This window comes from Theropithecus gelada, chromosome 11 (genome assembly GCF_003255815.1).
Source record: "Theropithecus gelada isolate Dixy chromosome 11, Tgel_1.0, whole genome shotgun sequence".
Lineage (NCBI taxonomy): Eukaryota > Metazoa > Chordata > Mammalia > Primates > Cercopithecidae > Theropithecus > Theropithecus gelada.
Window position 1 is genome coordinate 91,141,885 of NC_037679.1, and position 14,956 is coordinate 91,156,840.

The 14,956-nt window shown below is 48.9% G+C and overlaps 1 protein-coding gene and 1 non-coding gene across 3 annotated transcripts in view; both read left to right on the top strand.

Moving 5' to 3' along the window:
* The window catches only part of EP400 (E1A binding protein p400), a 135,045-nt gene that overhangs the window by 82,278 nt on the left and 37,811 nt on the right, over window positions 1-14,956 (top strand). For both annotated transcript variants that reach the window (XM_025401544.1, XM_025401545.1), the window contains 7 exons: window positions 309-403; window positions 881-1,152; window positions 2,560-2,762; window positions 2,846-3,015; window positions 4,799-4,995; window positions 10,134-10,245; window positions 10,406-10,549. In XM_025401544.1, the coding sequence (XP_025257329.1) occupies window positions 309-403; window positions 881-1,152; window positions 2,560-2,762; window positions 2,846-3,015; window positions 4,799-4,995; window positions 10,134-10,245; window positions 10,406-10,549 (1,193 nt within the window). The remainder of the gene's footprint in view (window positions 1-308; window positions 404-880; window positions 1,153-2,559; window positions 2,763-2,845; window positions 3,016-4,798; window positions 4,996-10,133; window positions 10,246-10,405; window positions 10,550-14,956) is intronic.
* On the top strand, window positions 4,047-4,181 carry LOC112635700. Its single transcript, XR_003122035.1, has one exon. It is a non-coding gene; the product is annotated as a small nucleolar RNA SNORA49 (small nucleolar RNA).

Genomic DNA, 14,956 nt, shown 5'->3' on the forward strand with positions numbered 1-14,956 from the left:
TGCTAGGATGCTTCTGGGTGGCTCTGGAGTGCTTCCCAAAGGAAAGGGATAAACTCCTGGCTCCATTCAGCTCCAGTCATGGCCTGGGAGCCAACATGCTTCCGTGGCAGATCTAAAGCATTTAAGTTTGAGCCATGCACATTCCAGCCATGTGCTGGTGGAGGATGAGGCCTTGGGGACATGCTGTTGCAGAATGACTTTCTGCGGAGTGTGCTGGTGGAGGGCGAGGTTCCATGGAGCATGCTGGTGGCAGATGAAATCCTGCGAACTTGGCGTTCCTTTTCACCTCTTCCTTTATGCATTTGTAGTTGGCGTTCCGGGCCGTGTGGCGGTGAATGCCTTGGCTGTGGGAGAACCTGGAACGGCCTCCAAACCAGCTTCTCCCATTGGAGGGCCAACCCAGGTAAGCACCTGAGCTTGAGACCCTGGTGCATGTGGACAAGTGGCTTTCCAAGAGCTGCTTGTTGTGTTCAGTTGTGGTATTTAAAGGCTCCTGTGAATCCTCAAGTTATGTTACTGAATTCTTATTTTAAAACACAAATTTCCTAATACAAGAAATGAAACTGGACTTATGACTGCCAAAATCTCTTTTTGTATTTTTTATGTCCTTCTGCAAGTCTTCCTGGGCATTAGAATTACTCACTTGTGTCTTGAGAAATACTTCCCATCTTGACAGAGAAGAGAATGCTTGTGCTCTCTGCTTCATTTCCATTTCTGTTTCCTGTAGCTCTCGGCTGCATTTCAGTCTCTATTTCCTGTAACATAAGACCTTGGATATTGAAGTGGATCCCATACGTGGGAAATTCCTGGGGGTTTGGTGAAGACGGTAACTTGTCGTTCTGTTTCTCAAGTAACTGTTTTTCATCACTTTTTGATAAAGGAGGAGAAGACCAGACTCTTGAAAGAGCGCCTGGATCAGATTTATTTGGTCAACGAGCGGCGCTGTTCTCAAGCTCCAGTCTATGGCAGAGACTTGCTAAGGATTTGTGCCCTGCCTGGCCACGGAAGGGTACAGTGGCGTGGGTCCTTGGATGGCCGTCGTGAGAAGGAGGCCGGGCCAGCACACAGTTACGCTTCATCCTCAGAAAGTCCAAGTGAGCTGATGTTGACGCTTTGTCAGTGTCGAGAGTCTCTGCAGGATGTTATTGACAGGTACTGCAGACCTCGTGGCCTTTTCGGTGCTCTCTGGCTGCGTTGCGCCCCAGCAAGGCCCCTTCTTGTCTCGTGGATATTCATCTTATTCCCATCGGCTTCTCCCCACGCTGTCCCTTAGCAGTCTGTTTTGAAGTTACTGTTTGAGGTCTTCAGCTTTGGGGTTAGATGGTTTTATTATCTGGGTCTCAGTGCCAGGCACGGCTTCTGAAGGAAGTTGGCAGCCCTGGGGCAGAGCCACAGCACTGAGCTCACACTGTGCTTGGGGACAAATGACTGTGTTGCTAAGGACTTTCTCCATTTGATTCTTTCAAAACAATGACTGCATTAAAAGATCCTCATGAGTGAGTGAACGTTACATGATGACAAATATGTGCCAGAGTTGAGCTCAGAACATGCGTTAATGGAGAGCAAATCCGAGCTCTGGTGGGCACGGTGGGCACCTGGCCACTCTCACTGAGCTTGCTTTCAGTAGAGCGCGTTACCCTGTTTGCAGTTCCACTCCCTGCTTGGACCTGGTCTCCAGGCTCTGCTTCAGACATGTTTTCTTCCCTTCTTTACAGCTGTTGTATTTCTCATAGTTGTATCCTGTCTACAAAGGGAAACCTGGCTTCTTCCTGTACCTTGGCTCAGCTCAGCTTTCAGGTCTACCTATTTCAGTGCTTTCAGATCAGGAAACAGAATTAATAGGAAAAAAGAAAACTGGGGGTGCTTCTCCAAGGCCGAACAAGCCACCTCTGGCTTCTCCTGGTCTAGGAGTGGCTAAGTCAGTGACCTTGGGCTCCTGGAGTTTTTCTTTCGAGTACTGGTTTGTCTTTGTGTGCTCCTCCCTCACTGAACATTTGACCATTCTTTCAGTTTGTATATAGTTGGGAGTGAGTCATAGCTGATGTCCATAGCAAGGGCCTTCTGGCGCAGGTGACCTCCACAGGTTGCAAGGTGGGCCTCAGGTTGGCTGTGCGATCTTCGCTATCTTGTCATTGTCCTAAAGATTCCTTCACCCTGAGTCTGGCCCCTGTCCTGGTGGCACAGTCTGTAGCAGTTCTAGGATCCACGAGACAGTGCACCTTTGTCCCAAACTTTCCAGCTGAAGACACACTGGAAAGAGAATGGCTCATCTCTGAACTAGTGCCTGCGGCCTAGGGAATCCACCCCCATTGATCGATCAGCCCTGGACTGTCTGAATTAGTCCCTAAGGTGGTGGTGGTTGGTCAGGACTGGTTAGGATCTGCCTTGTTGGGCCCCTACCCGTGTGCCAACAGCCACGTCCCCATGTGACTGAGTTGAGCCCTGCTGTTTCCTGGGACTTGGACTGCCGGAGGTCTCTGCCGCATCTTTTGGGAGCCCCCATGCTGGGTGAAGGTGTGTGGCTCCTGGTGGTGATAAAACATGCTTTCTGCTCCTCAGGGTTGCCTTCGTGATTCCTCCGGTGGTGGCAGCACCCCCGTCCCTATGGGTGCCGCGGCCGCCACCCCTGTACAGCCACAGGATGAGGATCTTCAGGGAGGGCCTGAGAGAGCACGCTGCACCTTACTTCCAGCAGCTGCGGCAGACGACGGCTCCGCGCCTGCTGCAGTTCCCTGAGCTGAGGCTCGTGCAGTTCGATTCAGGTATGGGGCAGTTGGTGGTGTGGCCCGTATGAGCTGGGCTGGCCCTGGATGATGAGACACTCTTGATGTGATTCGTTTCCCAGGAAAGTTGGAAGCTTTAGCTATCTTGCTTCAGAAGTTGAAATCTGAAGGACGTCGGGTGCTGATTTTATCACAGATGATTCTTATGTTGGACATTTTAGAGATGTTCTTGAACTTCCATTACCTCACCTATGTAAGAATCGATGAAAATGCCAGCAGTGAGCAACAGCAGGTGAGAAGGACATTGCTTACCTTGTCCCTGATGGGTCAGTCACCGGTGTTTAAGGCCTGAGTGCTGTGTAAATTCAGTGGTCTCATGGCCCTTCTAAGTGAAAGGAGAAGGACTTAATGAGCCTTTGAACTTTCTTAAGTCTCAATCCATCCTTTGATATTTTTTATTGAAAGCCATGTTGTTAGGTAAATGCAGTCTTGATGTCTCAGAATAAACACTGGTGACCTGCAGTCATCATTAAGACAATAGTGGTGTACTTCAAGAGGTAACTACGGGGTAAAAATATGAAAACAATTCCAATCAATTTAGAATTAAAGGAAATACAAGTTAAGATAATATGCCCGTTGTTTACTTACTAGATTTGCCAAGGCTGTTTTGATTCATCAGGCACAGTGAGTCAGACACTCTCATAGCCTGCCGTGGAGGCATAAACTAGTATAGTTCTAGAAGGCAGCCTGGCAGTATGGATTTGAACCTTAGTGGTGATGTATTTAGAACCCTTTACTTACATAACAACAAACACACCACGTGAGATCTGTCTGTAGAGTCGTCGTTGAAATGTTGATGGTAATCCACAGCTGGGAACAGTCAGTGTTCAGCAGAAGAGTGAGTGCATAAGGGGCTGTCCCTGGGCCCCACGCCCCGGCAGCTTCATGAGCAGAAACCGTGCCCAGCATTCCATGTGGTGCGCTAGGCCCTTGTCAGCAGCATTTCAGAGCCAGCTTCAGTAGCATGGCCCCGTGTCCCCCAGATGCTGCCCTGTAAGTCACGCGACCTGCTTTATCTCACACACATGCTCATGCACACGCTAAAGAGGGCTAGAACGAAATAGAGCAAAAGGTGGTTTAACAAGTTTTCTTGGTGATAGTCTAACAAATTACAGGCAGAATGCTTTGCAGGAAGAGAGATGTTCAGTGGTTAGGTTTCGTTTCCGGCACAGAAATAGTTATGGAAGAGAAGTATTCAAGTCATCTCCTTTCATGGTCCTCAGTGAGCTTAGAGGAATGTCCTTCACGGTTTTGTTTTTCCTGCTTCCTCAGCCTTACTCCAGGGGCTTTTTGTTGCCTGTAAAGTGCCCTGGCATTGCCTGAGGATAGATGAGAAAGCACATATCCCTCCCCAGTAAGACGCTGTTTTCTTTTGGGGCCTAAAGTTGAGCTGACAGTAAATGCAAGGTGGAATCTAACTTTTTCTTGTCACTCATGGCTGGTGTTATTTAAACCGTGGGTATGAGGGTGTTGGAGATGGGTGAGTGTAAGATGATGGTGGCTGCACGGAAGAGCCATAATACAGTGCAGGGACCTTGGTGTTGCTTTAACATGAGCCTTGTGTTGAATGGAATACAAACCAAGCAGTTTTGCTATGCGATAATTTCTTTTTCTTTCTTTCTTTTTTTTTTTTTTTGAGACAGAGTCTTGCTCTGTTGCCCAGGCTGGAGTGCAGTGGCACAATCTCGGCTCACTGCAAGCTCTGCCTCCCGGGTTCACCCCATTCTCCTGCCTCAGCCTCCCAAGTAGCTGGGACTACAGGCATCCGCCACCTCGCCCGGATAATTTTTTGTATTTTTAGTAGAGACGGGGTTTCACCATGTTAACCAGGATGGTTTATATCTCCTGACCTTGTGATCTGCCCGCCTCGGCCTCCCAAAGTGCTGGGATTACAGGCGTGAGCCAGCACACCTGGCCTACTATGGGATAATTTCTAATTGATAAATGGTGAAATGTGTCAAAGGTTTCCCAACATTTTCCAGGAATACTGACTTCAGTGTTTTGTTTCATCTTAGGAACTGATGAGGAGTTTCAACAGAGACAGGCGGATTTTTTGTGCCATTCTTTCCACTCACAGCCGTACCACAGGTATAAACCTTGTAGAGGCAGACACCGTCGTGTTTTATGACAATGACTTGAATCCAGTGATGGATGCCAAAGCTCAGGAGTGGTGTGATAGGATCGGGAGATGCAAAGACATCCACATATACAGGTGAGGGCCTGCAGGGACGGCCGTGTGGAAATGGAGTCAATGAGAAGCTTTACAGGAGGTATTGGTGCAAGAAGTACTAATGCAGAAACAAAAGGAAAAACTAAAGACAATACATGATATCTAATTTTAAACTAGGTTTCGTTTTCCTTCAGACAAATTTATGTTTCTGCTGTTTTATTTATTCCTCTTATTTATACTCAACATTTGCTTGAAATTGTAAGTTAGTGATGCTGCTCACACAAATCATCTTGCCGTCCTCAGTTTTTACACGTGGTACCTCTTCCAGAGTACCTCAGTCTTAAAAGTACGATTTAGGTTTTGGGTTGTTTTAATTATTATGAAGTAAAAGTTATCTGTTAGTAAAATGGCTGTTGAAAGAATGGTCAACACCTGTGAAAAGAAGAAAAAGAGAATTAAAATAGATTTTTTTTTTGAGACGGACTCTTGCTCTATCGCTCAGGCGGCAGTGCAGTGGCACGATCTTGGCTCACCGCAACCTCTGCCTCCCAGGTACAAGTGATTCTTCTGCCTCAGCCTCCTGAATAGCTGGGACTACAGGCGTGCGCCACTACGACTGGCTAATTTTTGTATTTTTAGTAGATACGGGGTTTCACCATATTGGCCAGGCTGGTCTTGAACTCCTGACCTCGTGATCCGCCTGCCTCAGCCTCCCGAAGTACTGGGATTACAGGCATGAGCCTCTGCGCCCAGCCAAAATCTATTATTATCTTTTTTTTTTTTTTTTTTTGAGATGGAGTTTTGCTCTTGTTAGTCAGGCTGGAGTGCGATGGCGCCGTCTCGGCTCACTGCAACCTCCACCTCCTGGGTTCAAGTGATTCTTCTGCCTCAGCCCCCCGAGTAGCTGGGGTTACAGGTGTGCGCCACCACGCCCTGCTAGTTTTTGTATTTTTGGTAGAAATGGGGTTTCACCATGTTGGCCAGGCTGATCTTGGAACTCCCAACCTCAAGCGATCTCCCGCCTTGGCCTCCCAAAGTGCTGGGATTATAGGCATGAGCCACAGCACCCAGCCTATTATTAGCTTTAAAGATGAAAACTGTAACTGTCAAAACACAATTGGGAGACATGGAGAAAGGTTACTCTATATTTTTAAATTTCTAAGTGCTTACTGTTACAGTGTAATAGGATATTTACTTCTTTTGCTTATTTTGTGCCTGGTTGTGTACCGAGTGCAGCCTAGGCTCGCCTCTCATAGTGATGTGTCAATTCCCAGTAGGGAACCTGAGACTAGACAACTATGGTCCCTGCATGAGATCTCCTAGGTAGTAGCTGACCCTGCAACTACAACCCCAAGTGTGCTTTAACCTCTTTTTTTTTTTTTTTTTTTTTGAGACAGGGTCTGTTGCCTAGGCTGGAGTATAGTGGTGTGATCTTGGCTCACTGATGCCTCTATCACCTAGGCTCAAGTGATCCTCCCAGCTCAGCCTCCCGGGTGGCTGGGGCTACAGGTGTACAGCACCATGCCTGGCTAATGTTTGTATTTTTTGTACAGACAGGGTTTCACTATGTTGCCCAGGCTGGTCCCAAACTCCTGGACTCAAGCAGTCAGCCCGCCTCAGCCTCCCAAAGTGCTGGGATTACAGGCGTGAGTCACTGCACCCAGCCTGCCATTTGTTTTTTAACAAGACAGTTGGTGTCATAGTAATTCAAATGCTGTATTGAAATTGTTTGATTATTATTTTTCTTGCTATAAATGCATTCCTTGTTCCTCGAGGAAAAAAAGGAAAGCCTGTAAAGAAAAACAAGGATCCTATAGAGGCAGCAATTATTAATATTTAGATGCACATCTTTCCAGACATGTTTGTGATTCTTTAAGAAGGCTCACACTATGTCTTATTTTGTAAACTTTTTTTTTTTTAACAGTATATTATACATATGTTTCCATGGTGATGAATATAAGTTTGGTGCATGGTTTATGTTGAATGGATAAGGGCTTAGTGTGGAATCCATTCTGCATTGTTGGCCCTTTAGCAATTACTAGCTAGAAATTGGAAAAGTGTTTTATTCTCAGTAGCAATAAAGTCTCAGGCATGGCCTTAGCGGTGCAGGAACAGGGCATCTGAAGTGTGGCATGAGGTGGCCTTGAAGGATGCAGGATGAGCTGTGCCAAGTGTGAAGACCCACTTTGTTCTTGAGTGGGTAGACTTCGTTCATGAACTTGTGAAGTTTCTCCAAAGTAATACTAAAATTTAATATTTTTGTGAAAACGCTTCTCATGGGTGTGGAGGTTGTATGCGTGCACACACGTGGCTGGGTAAGGTGGTGCCAGTGTGCTTGCGGTGCAGACATCCTGACGAAGGCTGCCATCATGATGCTCAGTGTTGCGGGTGGGAGTGTGCCCCACTATGAGCCATGGGGACCCCCAAACCGCATGAGGGTGCTGTTGGTGTCAGGGCAGATAGCCTGGCATCCATGGGGAGTTTGCATGTTAACAGAGGTTGGCTGTCACAGTAACTGGAGGGCCTTTCTGTCATGAATGTGCTGCATACCTTGCGCTCCATGAGCGAGAGGACGGGCTTGGAGTGCTGCTCCCATGGCTGACCAGAGCGGAGTCCAGAGGGATGAAGGACTTGAATGTTTTCAGTGGAGCAGCAGTATTAGAACACTCTTGAAGAGACAGTGCCTGTGGCCGAGAGCTGGAAGGGACCGCCTGACCCACACAGACCCCGAAGTCAGGGGAGACAGGCACACAGCTGCAGTGAGACAGGAAGCCGAGCGTTGTACAGATACGGTGAGCCCAGTGGGCAGGCAGGTGATGAGTGGGGAGATGACAGGAAGCCAAGCGTTGTACATGTACGGTGAGCCCAGTGGGCAGGCGGGTGATGGAGCAGGAAGATGATTTGCCATTCTCAGTGTAAGTAAAGGGTTAAATAGCTCCTAAAAATCGAGAAGATATATAAAGTTCCCCCCCACCTTACCTTTAAAAAGGAAGGGCCTGTGAATATGAACAGTCCATCCCAATTGGCCAAAAAGTATGAGAGGCCGCTCCAGCTCACTGGTCTGGAGAAGGAAGGACCAGTTTAATGCATGATGAAATCTCTCTTCTCATGCCCCGAACAGGTGAGACCCTAAGGGAACAAGCCTGCTCAGCCTGGCACTAGAAAAGGGGATGTCCTCATGTTGATGGGGACGTGGGATTGCTATCTAAGGATGTGTGTTGCAGCTTTGTCACATGGCACAAAGCAGTCACTGGGGCACAGCCATCCCACCATATTGAGCAGCCAGGTGGAAAATGAGCTCATGTCGAGGGATTTCTGTAATACACTGCTTAGCGAGGATAGCAGAATGCAGAGAAGTAGGAAATGAGGCAGACATTTTCCCCACACGGTTGTGCATGAGGTGACAGTACACGGAACATCATGGAAGGACACACCCAGGTTCACAAAGAGCATCGTGGAATGACACAGCCAGGTTCACATGGAACGTTGTGGACGGGCACACACAGGTGCACCCAGAACGCCATGGATGGACACACCCAGGTTCACACGGAATGTCGTGGAAGTACACACCCATGTTCACACGGAGCGTCATGGAAGGACACACCCAGGTTCACACGGAACGCCATGGAAGGACACACCCAGTTTCACACGGAACGTCGTGGAAGGATACACCCAGGTTCACACCGAGCGTCGTGGAGTGACACACCCAGGTTCACACGGAGCGTCGTGGAAGTACACACCCATGTTCACACGGAGCGTCATGGAAGGACACACCCAGGTTCACACCGAGCGTCGTGGAGTGACACACCCAGGTTCACACAGAATGTCGTGGAAACACACACCCAGGTTCACATGGAACATCTTGGAAGCACGCACCCAGGTTGAAACGGAACTTCGTGGAAGCTCGCACCCAGGTTCACACGGAATGTCGTGGAAGCACGCACCCACCCAGGTTCACACTGACGTGGCTGCTGGGGTAGATAGAGGGCAGGAGAGGCAGGCCACCCTCCCTGAAGCAGCCATGAAGTGCACCTGTTAGGAAAAGTGTGCCCGTGGAAGTGCACACCGTCACATATAGGCAGCAGCACCTTCTTGTGAACTAAGGTGGGTGGAAATGCCATCCCTACCTTTTTTAATGGTTCTCAGGGTGATTGGAATCCAGGTGATTTTTTGTTTTGTTTTGTTTCTTATACTTTTATGTAATCAAATAATTTATGATGAGCATGTAGTAATATAATCAAGAAAGAGCAGATTTTCATTGAAAGGCCAGGAAAGTCTTCCTAGGTGGTGGTTTGCTGTTGATGAAGTTGTCCGTCCGTCTTTCATGTTGCTATTTCCCTTTGTTACGTATTTAGTTCCTTTGTTTGTGTCTGGGTTCACGTCTTCACTTTCCGTTCTGTTCCCTATGATGGCTTTTCTTTAATATTTAGGATCCTTTTAATTTGGAATTTTCTGAAAAAAAATTTGTTTTCATCTCTGTGAAAATCATGCTGTTAAAGTTGTTTAATGTGAGCATTTTGGGGGGTTAGCATTTAGCATTTTATAGGCAGATGAGCCTCATGGGAAGGCAATAGACTGCGTGGTCTGTTCTGTGTCCCCAGTGATACAGTCTTAAGGAAGCCACTCGGGTGCATGTGTCCCTGCACTGGGGGTCCGTCTGTCCAGTGGGGTCACATCTACAAATCATAGTCTTAATTGAACGCCTGTTGTGGGTCTGGTAGTGTACAGGGGTTAAAAAGATGAAAATGTCCATAATTATGTGAGAATGAGATGTCTCATGAGGGTTAACAAGCAAGTCTGTGAAATTATCAGTTCTTCCTGTTGGGCTCAGTGAAAGTTTCCAAGAAGATAGATGCTGGAGGTACATCTGGAAGGACCGGGTGGGACATTTCCAGGTTGAGACTGGTGGGAGAAAAACAGGATGACGTGTAGTAGGATGAGGTGGGACAGCGAAGAGTCTTCCGGAGGGGCCTCCTGTCAGCTGTCTGGGAGGCAGGAGAGCTAAGATTGGAGGGGCTGGCTGACAGCGGCCTTTGGGGCCCCACGAAGGCATGTTGCAAACAGGGGTAGACCTGGAGGAGGGACGTGGACTCGCTGATCACCATCTGCATACTGTGGCCAGCCTGTTGTCACTGCATTTCCAGGTGACCGACTTAGCATCTTATGTCCTTTGTTTGCAGGCTTGTGAGTGGCAATTCCATTGAAGAGAAATTGTTGAAAAATGGAACTAAAGATTTGATCCGAGAAGTGGCTGCTCAGGGAAATGACTACTCCATGGCATTCTTAACTCAGGTACTGCTTATTCGGTGAGAGTCCTTGAGGTGAGGCCCGCTGTGCGGCGCATGGAATCGCCTGGTGTTAGTGCACGCTAGCGAGGGGCTTCGGTCTCCAGCTCAGGTCAGATGCACACTTGGACCTTGTCCTGGGGAGTAACACACGTCTCTGTGTTCAGCGAACCATCCAGGAGCTGTTTGAGGTTTATTCTCCCATGGATGATGCTGGCTTCCCGGTCAAAGCTGAGGAGTTTGTGGTGCTTTCTCAGGAACCTTCTGTCACGGAAACCATTGCACCCAAAATTGCAAGACCTTTCATAGAGGTGAGAATACATTGAATCTGGCTGGAGAGTTGCATGGTGGGAGCCGTCAGAACACCTGCACCCTCCCCTGGGGCTCTGAGTGCTCAGTCCCCACTCTTCCCTGGCCTGAAGCCCTCTTCCCGTCCCTGCTTTTGGAGCCTCCCCCCTCCCTTCTTTCCGTCATGGGGATTTTGAACTGCAAATACAAGTGAGGGAAAGGGTGACGAAGGTCGCGAACTACAGGCCTGTCACTGAAGCAGTTGCTGCCGTCTTCATCCGCACTTTCCCACAGTCTCAGCTCCTTCCCCTCCCCATGGAAATCTATTCCTGCCTCCTCTGGAGGCTCTACCAGCACTGCCCCTGCTCCCCTCCAGCTGGCTGTGTTGGCTTCTCCCTGAGCAGAGCAGCCACCAGCCTGCACTCAGGTGCTAAGTGTCAGGTGCCGGTTGATTGTGAAGACTGAGTGTAAGAAAGAACACAGACTATCATGTTGATACTTTTGAATGTTGACTGCCTGTTGAAGTGATAATATTTTGGCTGTCGGGTTATGTCAGTATTTTACTGTTTTGGCGTGGGTACTAGAAGATAGAGGGCATGTTTGGGTCCTTTGATTTTTCCCTTTTGGGGGTGCTGCTGTGTGGACACATCACATACCTGTCACGGGGCCACTGTTCCCTCCCTATCCCCATGGCTGCCCGCCAAAGCCCTACAGCCTCACGTCCTGGAGATGGAGGCTTTTAGCTACCTTCGTTCTCTGAGTCCTCTCTTCCTTCATGTGGCCCTGCTACTCCTCCAGAGCTTGTTCTGGGGCCCCCGTTTCTGTGCCTCTTACCTTGGAAGGATTTGGTATCCCTGTGCATCTTTTTTCCTGCCCTGTTTGACTACAGTGCCTGACTGCATGGGCTTTTCTGTATGTTTTTCTTTTCTGTGAAAGCGTTAAAGACGAGACTGGGCACACTGCACAGCCTCTCAGCACCTGTCCCTCAACACGCGAGATTGAGCCTCCCAGCCTCATGGTGTCAGCCCCCTCCTTGCCTGTGCTCAGCTTGTTCTCATCAACTCTGATGCTGTCTCCTCTTCCATTTCTAAACATCACTCAGTTACCAAATAAATAAGAAATACTTGGGGTATGACTGTTTTAGTCTGTTTGTGTTGCTGTAAAGGAATACCTGAGACTGGGTGATTTATTTTAAAAAGGGGTGTATTTCACTCATGTTTCTGATGGCAGCAGAGTTCAGGATTGAGCATCTGTCTGGTGAGGGCCTCAGACGGCTTCCATGGTGACAGAAGGGGAGGGGGAGCTGCATGTGCAGGCCACGGAGCGAGAGAGGGAGCGAGGGGCAGACAGCAGGCTCCCTTTAATAGACTGACCCTCACAGGACGAACAGGGCGAGACCCATTCCCCCAGCCCCAGAGCATGTCTGTTACTGAGGGATCCACCTATGACCCAAACCTTTGAGAATTTATAATGAAAAGCCAGTCTCCTGCCCTGCCCCCACCCCGCCACCACCCCGGTTCTCACATTTCTTCTGGAGATTGTCTGTGTATCATTTCCTTTACACAGACATACCTTACAGATTGTTACGTATCAGGAGGCATGGATCAACCTCATTCCGTTTTAAGGAGGTAATACATGCATGAGGTTGGAAAAGGAAAACAACACGAAATCATAGCTAGGGCCAGGTGTGGTGGCTCAGGCTGTAATCCCAGCACTTTGGGAAGCTGAGGCTAGAGGAGGGCTTGAAGCCAGAACAAGACTGGCATGGGCATTATAGTGGGACCCCATCTCTACAAGAAGAATTTTAAAAACTATGAGTGTGGTGGTGAGCACCTGTAGTCCCAGCTACTGGGGTGGCTGAGGCGGGAGGATCTCTTAAGCCCAGGAGATTGAGGCTGCTGTGAGCTGTGATCGTGCCACTACACTCCAACCTGGGTGACAGAGTGAGACCCTGTCTCAAAGACAAAATATGCAAAGGACCTGACTCTGTGTGTCTCAAAGGAAAACATGTAAGTGGCCGATGTGTAGACGAAATAATGTCCAGCATCACTAATCATCAGGAAAATCAAATAAAAACCACATGAGGTACCAACTGGCACCTGTTAGGATGACTGTCATCAAAACGCAAAAGATAGCGAGTGTTGGTGAGGACATGGAGGAAAGGGGCCCTTTGCACTCTGTTCCTGGGAACGTCGTTGGCACAGCCACCATGGGAGACGGCAGGGAGCTTCCTCAAAAATGTAGAAATAGAGCTTCCACAGGATCCAGCAATCCCACTGCTGGGTGTCTATCCAAAGAGTTGAAATTAGCACGTGGAAGAGGTGTCTGGGCCGGGCGCAGTGGCCCAAGCCTGTAATCCCAGCACTTTGGGAGGCCAAGACGGGTGGATCACGAGGTCAGGAAATCCAGACCATCCTGGCTAACACGGTGAAACCCCGTCTCTACTAAAAAATACAAAAAACTAGCCGGGCGTGGTGGCGGCGCCTGTAGTCCCAGCTACTCGGGAGGCTGAGGCAGGAGAATGGCGTAAACCTGGGAGGCGGAGCTTGCAGTGAGCTGAGATCCGGCCACTGCACCCCAGCCTGGGCGACAGAGCGAGACTCCGTCTCAAAAAAAAAAGAGGTGTCTGCACCCTCGTGTTCATCGCAGCACTGTCCCAGCAGCCAGGACACGGAATCAACACAAGTGTCCATCAGAAGTCCGGGATTTTCCGTATTGGCTCTGTTGTTTCCCAGCAGCATAGTATTTCAACACATAGATTCTTTGGAAACATACTTGTTGATTGTTTTACTGTGTGTCAGGCATTGTTCTAAGCAGTAGGGATACAGGATCGAAAAAAAGACAAGAATTTCACCTTTCATGAAGCTTACATTCTAGTAAGGAGAGAGGCAGAAACCAAACCTAGTGAGTGAAGCATGGAAGTTATTCACACGAGAAGCTGTGAAATGCTGAGGCCAGGGGAGAATGTTGTGGTCACCACAGTAGACAGGTCATTGTGGCTGAGGGGGTGGGGAGGGTGTGACCAGGTGGGGCCTGACTGCAGGGAGCCCTTGGAAGGGTTTAAGTCAAGCTGTGGTGCAGGGTCTGGCATGACCTAAGAGAGTCGCTCTGACTCCTTTGTTGAGACTTGGTTGTAGCAAGGCAGGGGGATCCTGGGGCCCAGTTAAGAGTCCCAGAGCAGTAACACTGGTGAGCAAGGCTAGTGAGGAAAGCTGGGGGACCTGCCGGGGCAGCAGGGGGGTCTTTGGAGGGTAGAGCCAGCAGGACTCGCTGCAGTGGGTGTGTGAGGAGGATGGCTGCTCCTCACTGGCTTGACCGGCCTCTGGGAACAGAGAGGTAGGTTAGCCTTGACCTTTTGCTAGCAGAGACAGATCCACGTTAGCGTGCTGTGCTCGTACCTGCTGCACGGGACTGTGGCTGTAGGATTCTTCTATCGTTGGCAACGCTCATCAGAGGATTTGTGCCTGAAAAATGATTTTAAGAAAAGTCCTTGTTGACATACAGAAACATACAGCAAGTGTACGCATCACAAAGATTCCCGCTGGAGAAATGTTCTGTCAGCAGAGGCACCTGGTGGAGGAGGAGGATGCGGCTGGCTCCTCAGAAGGCCTGTCCCCCGTCGGTGCTGCCGCTTGAGAATTCTGACAGCATTCCCTGCTTCTGCACTTTCTGTACATGGGGCGCTCTTCCTTCGGGTCTGCCTTCTTGTTGTGTGCGGCAGTCGGTAACTCATTCTCATTGCTGTGTAGAGTTCTGTCTGAATATAGCACAGTTGATCAGATCTACGGCTCGTGGATGTGATGGAGGGGTTAATTTGAGTTGTGCTCCTGTGGATGTTTCTATCCTTGTCTTTGGTAAGCACGCATGTGCAATTCAGGCTGCATACGTTTGACTTCAGGAGATGCTGTGGCTGCGCCAGGGATGCTCCCACCATGGGGTTGTTCTGGGTGGTGGTGTGGAGGAGAAATTGCTGGTCCTGTCACCGTAGCTACAGGGTGGAATGTGGGATAGTCTCATTGTGGTTTAATTTGTAGTTTTGCTGTTGATTGATGAGTTTGAGTGCCTCTTCACATATTTACTGGCAGTTTGAGTACTTTTTAAAGAAATGCCAAGGCTTTTCCCAATTTTTTTTTATTGGGTTTTTCTCTATTTCTTTTTCTTTTCTTTTTTTTTTTTAAACGGAGTCCCACTCATCGTCTAGGCTGCAGTGCAGTGGTATGATCTCGGCTCACTGCAACCACCACCTCCCAGGTTGAAGTGATTCTCCAGCTCAGCCTCCCAAGTAGCTGGGATTACAGGTGCACGCCACCACGCCTGGCTAATTTTTATATTTTTAGTAGAGATGGGGTTTCTCCATGTTGGCAAGACTGGTCTTGAACCTCTGACCTCAGGTGATCCACCTGCCTCGACCTCCCTAAGTGCTGTGATTA